The sequence below is a fragment of the Papaver somniferum genome, chromosome 2 (assembly GCF_003573695.1).
Source record: "Papaver somniferum cultivar HN1 chromosome 2, ASM357369v1, whole genome shotgun sequence".
NCBI classification, from domain to species: domain Eukaryota; kingdom Viridiplantae; phylum Streptophyta; class Magnoliopsida; order Ranunculales; family Papaveraceae; genus Papaver; species Papaver somniferum.
The window spans coordinates 62,688,422-62,702,810 of NC_039359.1; the positions used below are offsets into that span (position 1 = coordinate 62,688,422).

Below are 14,389 nucleotides of genomic sequence, written 5' to 3' on the forward strand. Positions count from 1 at the left end.
TTTTTTTTTTCCTTTTAATTCAATCTCACAGTCTATTGTTGTACTATTACTTTAGGGATGTTGTTCTTTTAACTTTAGGGATGTTATTTTTTTTTGCATAGACCAAAAATTAGTTGAGTACTCGCAGCTCATATTGATAAACGGAGGCCAGCACGAGATGGCTCAAATTTATATATCGGAAAATGGATCATTTGTCCAAATATTTTTAAAACACGGTTCTAATGGACGAGTAAAAATTAGTATGGGTGAAATGGACACAAAAAAATAGTGAGGATGAAACTGGATTCATCCTGGCTTAAACATAAAAAATAGCGAGGACGAAACTAGCATCCTGTGTAAATTAAAAATAAGAAAAAGTATTTGAAAAATGGGTAAGATGAAACTGCTTACATCCCGACTATTTTTACATTTTTGTCCATTTAAACAGTATCAATATCTAAATGTCTTTTTAATCAATTTTGTGTTTATATAACTGCTCCGAAATTATGTGCCAGAAATATCTACAGCAAACACCTCCCTCCTGCATTGAGAAACATGATATCATTCTAATCATGCATCTTACACTGAGAAGACAAACTTAATTGGAATGTTTCACTACATCTACATGGATCAATTACAACCAGAACGAGTGCATATCAGTTGTTCAAGGAAGGCAAGTTCTTCAGATGATTCGGTATTGAGTACTCCTTTAACTTGTCACAGATCAATATATCTACTTTCCGGAGAGAAGCGCATGATTGCAAATCCGGTACAGATTTCAATTTCTTGCAAAACTTGATACCAACATCTTCAAGTACAGGGAAGGAACCGTAAAGTGGTGGAGGAGCAACCCATTCTTCTAAATCACTCATCATTAAAATTTTCAACTCTATTAGGGAAGGGAATAACGTTGTTGTAGCTTCCACAGGACTACTGATTTCTTCTTGTTCTCCTTGGTAATAAAATTCCTCGCCCAAACATTTCACGGATCTCATTCTTACCAATTTAAGAACTCTAAGACACGGGAGCATACCCAAACCTGGAAGCTTCTCACAACTCTTGCAACCATCAAAACATAATGTCACCAAATTCGGAAGGCAATAAGAAGAACCCAACCACTCCGGAAGCTTTAAGCCTCCGAAACCTTGTATCGATAAAATATTTAAATTAGGATGTGGCTTTAGACCTTCAAGCACCATATCACATTTATTAGCAAACTCTTCTTCTCCGCCTTCTTCGTGTTTTCGCTCCCACTTTAGATGCAACATTCTAATGTTCTGCTTGTCTTTTAATTTTGCGCTCTCTGCATCCGCTTTACCTCTTACATTGTCCAGAAATGTCACAGTTAACTCCCGAAGGAAGTCTAGGCCTGCTAATTCTTCCATCCCACTAGAATCATTAACGTAGTCTTCTTTGTTCCTAACCACGTAAGGATTTATAATTTCCAAGCGAGTTAGCATTTCTATACCTGTGGGCATTATTCGATAGTTGGCCGACTTTGTATTTCTACACAGACTTCTCAATTCCACCCAATTCTTGATGTCTTTGGGGAACTCACAATCCTCCAAGTTCACAAACTCATATTTACACAAGTTGTCCGTCAAAGTCTCTGGCAATTCTTTTATTTCAGTTCTTTCCAAATCAAGTGACCTTAATTTTGTCAGTTCTCCATAACTATCGGGTAATCTTACTATAAATGTATTTGAAATATCAAGGGACACTAAATTTTGAAGAAGCCGAATATCTGTTGGTAAAACACGAATAGCAGAAGTACTGATATCCAAAGTCTGCAAATTGGTGAGCTTAAAGATAGAATCAGGTAACACTTCAACAGTCGAACGAGAGATATCAAGATGACGTAAATTGTGCAAAGAAGCGATATCTTTAAGAATGATTGCAGAATTGATGCATCGCTGAAGACTCAGAGTCTGAAGATTGTAGAGTTGGCTAATGGAACCAGCTTGAACACTTGCAAGATCACAAGATTTGAGATGAAGGTACCTTAAGTGTATAAAATTTAAACCGAATGATGGATCTTTTTCATCTAAATAACTCAAATGCGAATACATCACACGTAGACGCTTGTTATTAACTGGACTTGTATACAAATGAGCTTTCTTGCAAACAACCGTTCTTAGCTTTTTCAAATTGTTTAAGACATTTGAAGTTGCATTTGGTATTCCATCTTCAGTATCTAAATTCAAATGTAGACGACGCACATTAGATACATCATTTCCCATTTCACTTGCATGCAGCATCCTGACTTCATGACTACCAACGACACTTTGTGCAAGATCATGTACTAAATCATGCATTTTGAATGTTTTAATGTCGCCTAGCTTATCCTTTTCTACATCTTGAAAGAAAGAATTTGATAATAAAGTATGAAAATATTTGTTACCTATATCTTCCAATGAGTTTTGGTTTCCTCCACGAGACGACGAATGAAGGAATCCTTCAGCCATCCATAATCCAATCAGTGTATCTCTATCATATTCCCAATCTTTAGGAAATAAACAACAATATGAGAAACACTGTTTCAAATTAGATGGTAGATTATAATAGCTCAGTTTCAGTATTTGTGTGATCTTATTTTCATTTTCCGGTATATTGAAAATCTTATTGTCTCTGATCGCTAACCAATCCCGCTCGTATCTTTTCAAGCGCATAAGACTTCCAAGAAAATTAGCTGCAAGTGGTAAACCACCACATTTTCTCGCAATCTCCTCCCCTATAATTGACATATTTGGTGTCTTGACTGCTCCGCCAGGAGAAAAGGCCCTGTACTCAATGATAGACCAGCATTCTTGATTCGATAAGTTTGTAAGACTATACGGAGGAATTGTACCCCTAACAATAGCTGCAACATCGTCTTTACGTGTAGTTACTAATATTTTGCTCCCTTGAGCACCCACGCTCAGTATACCCATAAGTTTCTCCCAGTCTTCCGCATTATCGTTCCACAGATCGTCTAGTACCAACAGATATTTCTTCCCACCGATGTCTTCATGTACTTTTCTTACCAGTACATCGATATTAGAGACGTCACAGGGTGTTTCAGTTATGGACTCTAGAATATTTCTTAAAATTAGAAAGATATCAAATTTATCAGAAATACATACCCACACTCTTGGATCAAAGCTTCTCTCAATGGAGCAGTCTTTGTATACCAGTTGAGCTAGGGTCGTTTTCCCAAGTCCCCCCATCCCCACTATTGACATGACTGAAATATTTTCTTCTGGATTAGTATTATCAGATGATGACCATGAAGGGTTTGTTGTCAATAATGTCTTTACTATGCGCGATTTATCGTTTTCTCTTCCAACAATTTTTATATCGCCTATAAAGGATGCTGTCATTCGGTCTAGTTGCTCATTATTTTGATCATCATCATCACTATGTTCTAACTGAAACATAGCCTTTTGCTTGGCAATTTCATCTAATTCTTCGTTAATGGTTTTGATTCTATTAGCCATTTTGAAATCGAATTTAACTGAGAAACGACGTACCTTCTCTAGCTTTCCATGTTTTTCACTGAGACGTATGGCTTCATAATTCATTTCATCCAGAACATCATCTATATCATATGCTACGTTCTGTAGCCTTCTCAACCAAAGCTGCACAACTTTGTCTTGCACTTGCTTCTTTTCAGCGTCGGAAGTTACAGCCGCAATCATCTCCAAAGTTCCTTTCAGCTTTTCCAGATCTTTCTCTACAACCCCAGCCATACCGATTTTATGTGCAACAGACGAAACCAATTTTTTCATTAAACCCGTCGCACCGGTTACAAACATCTCTTCCAACGCCATGATATATTAAGTAAATGATTTTAACAAGAAAAGATTCACAGAACGGATTGAAGAACACAATTCAGCAAGTAAAATGAAGAAGAACAAAGCAATTGGAGGATCGATATTAAAGCATACACACAAAAGTCAACATCTTAACTAGAGTTAATTAACCCTGATTGTTTCATTAATCCATCAATGTTAGTATTAGTCAAATGTTAGGTTGCTCTCCAAGTTGAACTTTTTTAAAGTTAATTTGGTTTATGCGCGGTGTTGCCGCCTGATTCGATGTCATGCAGACCGCAGCGGAAAGAACACACCCATCTCTGAATGGGTTGAATACAAAATGAAATGATTTAAAGTTAAATATTTGAGATTTGCTTGACTCAGCTTGTTAGTAATTGTATTCATTTCGCAATCCATCTGCTAAGCCATGTGAAGTGTAAGCGGGCACTTAACCAATGGCATCATCACTTGGCTTAGTAGATGATTTGCGGATGCAGTTTGAGTGAATTGAATCCGAACAAGACAAAAAGAAAATTGTTGCAAAAGATGGTAGTGGTTCCGGAAACAACAACCAGTATTCCAGAATGAGAGTCAAAATGGAAATAGATAATCTACCTAAAATCTCATGATCCTTGCAGTATCTTGCTCGTAAATAGCACGTAATTAAATATATTTTTTTTGAAGCATAATTAATTAGATGGAAAATGGATCATTTGTCCAGATATTTTTAAAACATGGTTCTAATGGACGAGTAAAAATTAGTATGGGTGAATTGGACACAAAAAAAAATAGCAAGAATGAAACTGAATTCATCCTGACTTAAACTTAAAAAAGAGGAAGGATGAAACTGGATGCATCCTGATGTAAATTAAAAATAAGAAAAAGTATTTGAAAATGCGTAGGATGAAATTGTTTACATCCTGGTTATTTTTACATTCTCGTCTATTTAAATAGTATCAAATTTTACATGTCTTTTTTCACCCAGGATTGTTGATTTTAGTCTTTTTAACCAATTTTATGTTAACTAGATGACTTGCCATGCATAGGGCTACACATGGGTCGGTTTGGGTCGGGTTTGGCCCCACCCATCACCCAACCCACTGATGGTGGGTAACAGAAGTTGTCACCCGCAGCCAACCCAACATTACAATGGGTCGGTTTTCATCTGACCCACATTACGGTGGGTTGGATCGGGTGGGCGGTGGGTTACCCACCATAAAATACAATGAACATTACATTAAGAACCCAATCGAAATAATCCAATCCAAAATCAATCTTAGGAAACAAAACCCTAATTAGTAAGTACAAATTACAATGATTCCTAGTCTCGCCTTTGGTTGTTGGTTTACTGGTGATGATGTTGATTGATTGTTGCTGGTGATGCTGTGATTTGATTTACAAAGCGAAGAGAAAGTGAAAAAAATAAACTGAGCCTCTGAGACTACCGTTGAAGGAACTGGTTGAAGACTCTTCAGTAAAGAGAAGTTAGCGATGATTAGGTTTAGGCATTATATATTATTACTTCAATAGATATGGTTCATCTAGGATATGTAATCTAAGGGTTAGCATTAATTTAGAAATATGTAGGTGGGTGGGTGGGTTGGATCGGGTGAGGGAAGTTGTCACCCACCGTCAACCCACCATACGATGAGTTTTGATGTTGTGACCCATTATCGACCTGTTCCTAAATGGGTTGGTTCGGATGCGGATAAATCCAGACGAATGTGGGTTGGGTTGGTGGGTTGAGTCGATTTTGTGCAGCCCGGACCATGCACACCTTTAATACGACTTTATGGCAACAGTCAAAGCATGCAGCTAGTATTGTCAGTCAAGGTGCCCAAAGTGAACAATCACTTGGTGGACCCCAAACAGAATTCTTTCTTCACTTGATAACGAAATCAAGGTGTCCAATATTCTCAGTTCTCAAACAACAAAAACAAAAACAAAAATTCTCTTCACGGACAAGGAAATAAACAGTGAAAGAAAAAAACAGTCATAAAACTCTCGCATATATCCGGCCTCTTGCTGTCCTCCGCCGAGTCCATAGAATCCATAAAAATTCTATTTTGGAAAAGAATAGAATTAATATTCCTTTTGTTTTGAGCTATAATTGCTTAGGATTAATTTCTGAACCACTTGAATACGAAAACAGTGAAATCCCGAGTCCCAGTGAATTCTTCATCTCGTGACATATTTTGTACATATTTTATTCTTTTTATTATTTTTTATCTTTAATCCTGGAATCAATATCAACAATGTCCGAGTGAACGACAACCTTATTAACCACTATTAAAAATTCGATCAAGAAGCAAATGCTGAAAATTTAAGAATTTAACAGAGTAAAGAGTTTTTTGTTCAGTATAACCTGAAAGATAAACCACACAAACAATACTCCCAGTCTCTCAGTCACATCACACATGAAAAAACAAACTACAAACAGTCTGCAAACTAAAGTACACAACTGCAAAAAAACAAAAAAAAACCAAGTCTTCTTGTAAGAGACTAAACAACAATGTCAACAGGCTAACGATGATCTTCTTTGGCTGTCTGGTTGCATGTTGCATCATTGCATCAACTTCAGTCGACGACTTCCATATCTGCATTCACAAACAATCAACAGTGCTTAGAAGTAGATGGAAAAATACTTAATCAAAGAAAACCAAAGTGGGTATTAGAAGACAGAAGGAAAATCACAGCTGCAGTTAACAACTTTCTGGGGTATCAATTCATTCCTATAAATGGAAACAAATCGACTGATTTACTCAAAGAGGCAACAAAACAATGATTAAATTGAACGTATCCTACTTTGATTGAAGGATGAAAGGTGATACCTTGTCTGGTAGCATGAGAACAAAACAATCCTAGTGCCTCTAGTCTCTTTTATACATTTAGACATTCTACATCTACTGAGTGGGTAGATAAGCATGTGGAGAATCTCATCAAAACTAAAGATTACCATTGGAGAATACTTTCAAATATGTATAAAAGAACACCTTATATGTGTATAGGTACAAAATCTTAAGTGAATAATATGCTTTACATGGTTTGGAAACGGAAGTCGCATTGCGCGTGCTTCTTTGCATACTTGACTATATAACAACACAACTAGGAGTAGCATTGGGACTTGGAAGTATGGCATTTGTTTTGATAACATGTGTTATATACATAAGGCTAGATGGTGAATTTAGATCAATTTATAACAATGAATATACTGTTACTGTCTTATATCAATCAACCAAAGTTTTCTTAGAGGACAACATATAAACACTCAATTATAGGAGAAGAGATAGTTATATTCATCATCCATATCAAATCACAAAAGAGTGATCTGGAAAACATTACCTAAGATGACGCTGAGATGTTCTCTGAGGTATTTTATCAAATAGTACGAAAGAAGCTTCCAAACTATATATTACAAAGCAAAATGGGGATTAGAGGCTTTGGTTTTGAGGTCTAACACTACAAATGCAGACAAACATGATTAAGTTTACAGGGTTTGGTTAAATAGAAAGAACAAGTTGGAAAACCATTAATACGATTCTCTATAGTGACAGTCACAATAGTTGAACATCATAAACATGATAAAATCTACCCAACACTCACAAGTCACAACCACTCCAATTGGTAAAGCATGAGATTTCATTTAAAATCCCTAAAAATTCCAACCCAAGATTACAGCTAACAAATTAAGATGATGTTAAAAAGGATTCAAAATCAAATCTAAAAGCCAATAATCAGTCGTCAACTCGTGTAGAGAATGAGTTTTTATAGGAAAAACATGGATGTTGGCACATGACTACAATCAGAGGTGTAATCCGTGTCGGCCGGGCACAGTCCAGCCCATGAAGTTACGTGTTTAACGTATTGCGTGATGTGCTAGGCTGTGCCAGAAATTTAGATACGTTCTGCTGTGCTGTGCTAAATGGCGTGCCTTGCTGTGCCATAAAAATAAATGTGCCGTGTCGTGTCGTGTCGTGCTAGCATACTTATTTTATATTTTCTAAAATAAATACTCCGCCCGTCCCACTATTAGATGACCTAGTTGAAGTTTGCACAATTCTTAAGGCAAGAAATGAAATGAGTGTTTTTAAGTATTTTTTACAACTATACCCTTATGGATAATAACTTGTAAAGTTTAGAAATCATTTATTTCTCAAATTATACCATAGATTTTCATACACTTTGAACCGTTAAAAATCATTTTAAAACACCAGCGTAATGAATATCAAATTATACATATTTCTTATGGTAACGATAATCAATCAAAAGGGTAATTTTAGAAATATCCTCTTGTTTAATGAGATAGACCAACTAATATTGGGACAAGATTTTAAACCAAATAGGTCATCTAATAGTGGGATGGAGGGAGTATTGTTTAGATATTTTAGTTAGTACATGTATTATTACAGAAATAAATTAGCTTTACGAAAATAAAATGTCAGAAATTGGCTAAAACAATGATTTTTTTGTGAAATATATATCAAATGTGATGTATTGTGTAGTATTTTACGCATGACGCCGCGTGCTTTCTTCGTGTGCCGTGTTGTGATGTGCCGCGTGCTACCATGTGCCGTGCGCTGTGCTGTGCCGCCGTGCCTATTTGTCTGGCACAACACAACACATTCAACAAACGTGTTGTGCCCGTGTTAGGCCGGTCACGTGCTATGTCGTGTTGTGCTCAAAATTTAACATGATGTGCTGTGTCATAAATGTGCTGGCCCGTCCCAATTTACACCTCTAATTACAATGAAAACACTAATTAAAATCATCACATGGTAGAGACGAAATCAGAATTAATTATTTATTTAATAACTTTACTCTTGTTTAGATTATACTGAGATTTTTTTTACTATTAATTTTATTTTCGGATTTATTGTTTTGTCAAGATTTTAACGAGCCAACACATTTTTGTCCAACACGGAACCACTCTAAAAATCTCGGAGGTTTTTTATGTTTTGTATTGTTTGTCCTTTTCCTTGTAACAACTTTAATTGATTATTTAAATTTTTTTATACAAACGAACTATTTATTTAAGTTGCTGAGTTGAAATTCATCAGGCACAATGGGATTCAGTACTGGTCTTTTCCAGATTTTTACCTTACATATGCATACTAAATTTTTTTCCAATGGACCACACACGGCCTTTAATCCATTTTTTTCCTACAGTCAAGAAAAGAAATTAAGTTACTGGATTGGAACTTCAGCTATAAGAGTCATTTTATTTTCACTCACAAAATTTTAAGTCGCCATGAAATTTCATGGCAAGCTTATCCCTTCTTTTCAATACATATAATGGCACGACATCATCTTTTGGCTGAACGGTGAAGGAGTATATATATCGTCTTGATCGATCATTATACCACTCATTGGTATCAGTTCTTAAAAGTTAGTTAAACATTTGGAATGTTGGAGGAAACTGCGGAAAATTACAAAAACCACTTCGACGACCTCTCATTGAAGTCATGCGTGGATTTATGGGCTACCGTCGGTGAACATTCCATTAGAACTGGCTCGTATTTCAGAAGAAGCTATTTGGGCTTGTGTTTATTGCCGATCTTTTAGAATGGCAAAATAGGAAAGGTTTTTTTTCGGGACCCTCTCATTTTTTAGGGATCATCCTTCAGCATAAGACTAGGTCATTATGAAGTAAAAATAAAAACCCTTATTCGTATAATATTGAAAAAACGGGGGTCTAACAACTTCACCCAATCTTTCGTTTAGGTAATCTGTATGGAGTAACTCCAATTTAATTCTGAGAGCACCAACTAATAAAGCGAGCTCAATTAAGAAATATATACAAGAGCTATATCTCTGTTTTTTAATGTAATCAGCAAATCAAACAGATAGAAATCTGTGAGCTTGATTATTACAATAAATAACTTGGACGGTATCAAAAACCAATATCCAAGTGTCAATCAATTCAATCAACAACCAAACAATTGATTGAACTTACGCACAACCTGTGATATTTCAATTATATAAACAAATATAATGCTGAAAAGAAATAACACAGACACCAGAATTTTTGTTAACGAGGAAACCGCAAATGCAGAAAAACCCCGGGACCTAGTCCAGATTTGAACACCACACTGGATTAAGCCGCTACAGACACTAGCCTACTCCAAGTTAACTTCGGACTGGAATGTAGTTGAGGTCTAACCAATCTCACACTGATCAAGGTACAGTCGCGTTCCTTACGCCTCGGAATCCCAGCAGGACTCTGCACACTTAATTCCCTTAGCTGATCTCACCCACAACTAAGAGTTGCTACGATCCAAAGTCGAAGACTTGATAAACCAATCTGTCTCACACAAAATAGTCTATTTAATAGATAAATCTGTCTCTCACAGAAATACCTATGAGTTTTGCTCTGTTTTTTCATAAATCAAGGTTAACAGGAACCAATTGATACACCAGACTTATATACCCGAAGAACAACCTAGTAATATCAATCACCTCACAATAATCTTAATCGTATGGTAGCGAAGCAAGATATTTTGGAATCACAAATGATAATACGAAGATGTTTGTGACTACTTTTTATCTTCTCTATCGGAGATTAAATCTCGAAAAAATCTTAGAGAAGATAGTACTCAATACGATAGAAAACAACAAGATCATAACACGCAACTATAGAGAAAATAGTTGGGTCTATCTTCACAATCACAATGAAGTCTTCAAGTCGCTAACCTACATAGTAATGAAAAAATACCTAAGGTTAAAGGAGAATCGACTCTTGTCGCAACTAGTATCACACAGGAGGTGTGGGGATTAGGTTTCACAGTTGTTAGAGTTCTCCCTTATATAGTCTTCAAAGCATGGTTTGCAATCAATGTTACCTTGGTAACAAAGTATTCAATATTCATCGTTAGATGAAAACCTGATTAGACTCAAGCTAATATATTTCAACCGTTAGATCAAATTTAACTTGTCACACACAAATGAAAAGTGACTTCATTTAGATATGAGTGACAATACCTAAACGTGTACACCTTGTTGGCTCAACAATAGTTAACCTAAGTTAGCCATATGAACACTTTCATATCAACCTTATTCATCTTAACCATAACAAGTTCAAATGACTCAAATGAAACTAATTCTAGAGATGTTCAATTGTTTATATTCTCATAGAAGTATACAAGACACAATTGAAGAAAAATCGATTGTGATTCACTCGAATCAATTCACGAACATTATAGCCACGTTTGTAAAAGATTGAATTCCTTAATATATAAGTATGCAAACGGGTACGCATACCTAAGTGGCCGGACTTAGTTTGGGTTCGCCAGTATGCGAACGGGTACGCATACCTCCAAACTCAGTTTAATTTCCGGACATAAACTTTACGCCATTACGCATACCAGTATGCATACTAAGTTCCTGGACTTTCATTAACCAACCAGTACGCATACGGGTATGCATATTATGGTTCTGGGACTTGGAATAACTTGCAACAGTTAGCATACAAGTACGCATACTGTGTTATATCAAATCATAGTTAATTGTTCTAAACTCCCATTTCAATCATTAAAACATTTTTAGAACACGACAATAGCTGTCTCACATAAACTATTAATTTTAAAGCAATTTTTTGATCGAATGATCAACACGAAACATTCTGATTCTACATCAAATGACTGTCTCACACAAATCATGTAAGATGTTACCAGGCGATTTTCACATGATCATCTTTTGACTTTTGTCAAGAATATAAGATGAACTTGGTTAAAGAGAAAGCTTACCAACACATATGTCGAGAAATATGTAAGCGAGTTAAACTCAGCTCGAAATATCAAATGTGTATAATCGAAGTCTATATAGCTATACGACTTTGTCTCAAATAGGAGATGAAGTAGATAAACATTTGAGTGATAGATGAGTTCAAGTCTTCACATACCTATTGTTGATGAAGTTCCACAATCTCCCCTTAGTATTTATTCGTCTTCGATCGATGAACGTCGTGAAGTGCACTGCTCAACTAAACTTACTATCCCAATCCGAGACTTAGCTATAAGTAAACTAGAAATCAAGACTTATAGTTTTGGAAGCTAAACTTGACAACAATCTTGAGATAGTAATGCTTGCGATTTCGACCGAGCAGTGCTCTAACAATCTCCCTCTTTATCAATTTTAGTGAAGAAACTATCAATACATATGGATTACAAAATAAATAAACTTTGTAGCTTCTCATCCACATGCTTGATTTCCTTGGTTGTTCAACATTACTAGAAATCTTCGTCACTTCCAAATACTCCAGTGATTCTGAACGTGTTCAACTCAACATCATAGTTGTTGAAGATCCTTAGCTATAAAAATAAATAAAAACAAGATGTTTTCGTATTGTTATACAGTGTCATAGTATAATTACACATCATCAAAGTTCAATTGTATCACAACTTTGACAACAATACTATGGTGATATGTATCACTCCCCTTTAGACAATACTTCATCTCACATGAAATCCACTCCCCCTTACATAATGATCCGTAAACCATATGTATTTGTAGTGTGAACTACATATTAATTCTCCCCCTTTTTGTCAATATAAATTGGTAGGGATGTCAATGGATAAATATCCGCCAGATAAGGTTAAGGTTCAGGGTTAGCGGATATCCGGTAACATCCGGCGGAGCCCAAGAAATCCAATTCGATAAGGTGAAGGTTAAGCTATTGGATATCGGATTTTTATCCGTTAAAATCCAGTTTTGAGGAAATAGAAGTGACAGACATATTTTTGTGTCTAAGTTGTCCTCAATTTTCTGTATTGTTGCTACTCGATTTCGTACTTATTATGGTGTTTTATGTGTTTGTAGGTAATATTGGGAAATAAACTTTGTTGGAAAATTCGGCTCGAAAAGTTAATTTTCGGCACCCGGAGGACACGTGTTATTCGGACCCTCACCCTTGGATAAGGGGTACTCAATTGCTAAGGGACACCTCTTTCGATAAGATCCACCTTTTATGCCATTTGCACCCTAGGACGTCAACTGTTAACCGCACCCCATTATTTATTAAGGGGCAAACATCTTCTTCCTCGTGAAGAATTGTTTTTGGCGGGAAAAATGAGTTCAAATATTCAGTTCCTGCGTAATTTTCAGGGATGATTTTGGACGAGATTCTTTGCAACTTCTTTGTGGATTTTGTTTAGATTGGGCCTGTTTCATCAAGACAGGGTTGAAAATGCATTCAGATTCGAGGAAATAGCAAGAACAAGGCAGTGAGAGTTATCAGGATATTTGGTTGATACGTATTGCATGGGGTAAGATTTTCTTCTTTACTCAACAAGATTCGACATCAATCCAAGATAAAAAGTGAAAGCCATCTCAAAAGACACCTACGGGAAGAAAAAGGAAGATTACAATTAACTAGACAAGAAAGAGGTTGAAGTATTCTCGGTATTCTTTTGGGAAACTTTTCATGAGGCTGCTGCGTATTTAGTGCTGATTGAGACGAGTATTTCTTGTGATGGAGTGTGCAGACTTCGAATCGATGCACGCGAATCTGATTCAGAGAAGGAAAAGGAAAGTGTATATTCCCGTGTAATGGCGTTGGAGAATAAATAATTTAAAAATAGAATCCTTTACATTAAACCGAAGATATTTGGGGTCTGTTGAGTATATAAAGGGAGTTAGAGAAGCCTATAAGGACATGGAGAGTTATGGGTAGAAAGTAGGGAGCACAGAAAGCCGCAGAGAGTGGTGCTCGGAGTTCAGGTGAAGAAGAAGATGAAGAATATATCACAATACATATTGGACTGTCATCTTTTCTTTGTACAGTTTTTCAATTGTAACAGTAGGTTCTGTAGCATCTATAAAGCGTTATGAATCGCTGTTTTATAATAACTCTTCAATAAAAACACCTTTTTGAGCAATGATTTATCTTTTTGAGTGTGTTTTCACCATGTGGATCTAGATAATGGAGGAAGCTTTATTTCATCCATGTGGTAATTTAATTAATTCCTTACTCACTTTTTGCACCGATTCTAAATGATTTATGATTTCTATTAATCAATTGTTATCTTGTTTGATAGTGTGTGCTTAGTCTTAGGTGCTTTTAATACACTATGCTTGTAATTTACAATTGATTTTTTACGAAATCTATTTTGGCAAAGAATAAAGTTAAATTCCTTTTGTTTTGAGCTATACTTTCTTAGGATTAATTTCTGAACCACTTGAATATGAAAACAGCGAAATCCCGAGTCCCAATGAATTCTTCATCCCGTGACATATTTTGTACATATTTTATTCTTTTTATTCTTTCTTATATTTAATCGTGGAATCAATCTCAACAAAGTACGAGTGAACGACAACCTTATTTACCACTATTAAAAATTCGATCAATTTTTGGCGCCGCCGACGCGGACTTGTGTATAGATTTGTTTTTAAGTTTATTTTTATTTTTATTATTTTTGTTCTTTTTTACGCCTTTTGGTTTTTCTTGTTTGTTTTCAGATTTGGAACTGAGCTAAAGAAAAAGGGAGAAAGTGTTGAAAACAAAAGCGAAGCCAAAAGAAAAAGGGAAAGAAAAGAGGAATCCAAAAGGAGTGAAGAAGAAGATTTTTGTATATAGATATTTTAATTTATTTTTAGAATCTGTAAATAGGGTTTTATTTTTG

At 35.7% G+C, this 14,389-nt stretch overlaps 1 protein-coding gene across 1 annotated transcript; it reads right to left on the minus strand.

Moving 5' to 3' along the window:
* Positions 1-635: 635 nt before the first annotated feature.
* LOC113351207 (disease resistance protein RGA2-like) lies at positions 636-3,788 on the minus strand. The gene has a single exon (XM_026595236.1). It carries the CDS (start codon positions 3,786-3,788, stop codon positions 636-638), a length of 3,153 nt encoding a protein of 1,050 aa, XP_026451021.1.
* Positions 3,789-14,389: the final 10,601 nt, after the last annotated feature.

What these genes read in the sequence shown, in the direction of transcription:
- LOC113351207 (XM_026595236.1), bottom strand. Translation starts at nt 3,788, where the DNA reads ATGGCGTTGGAAGAGATGTTTGTAACCGGTGCGACGGGTTTAATGAAA.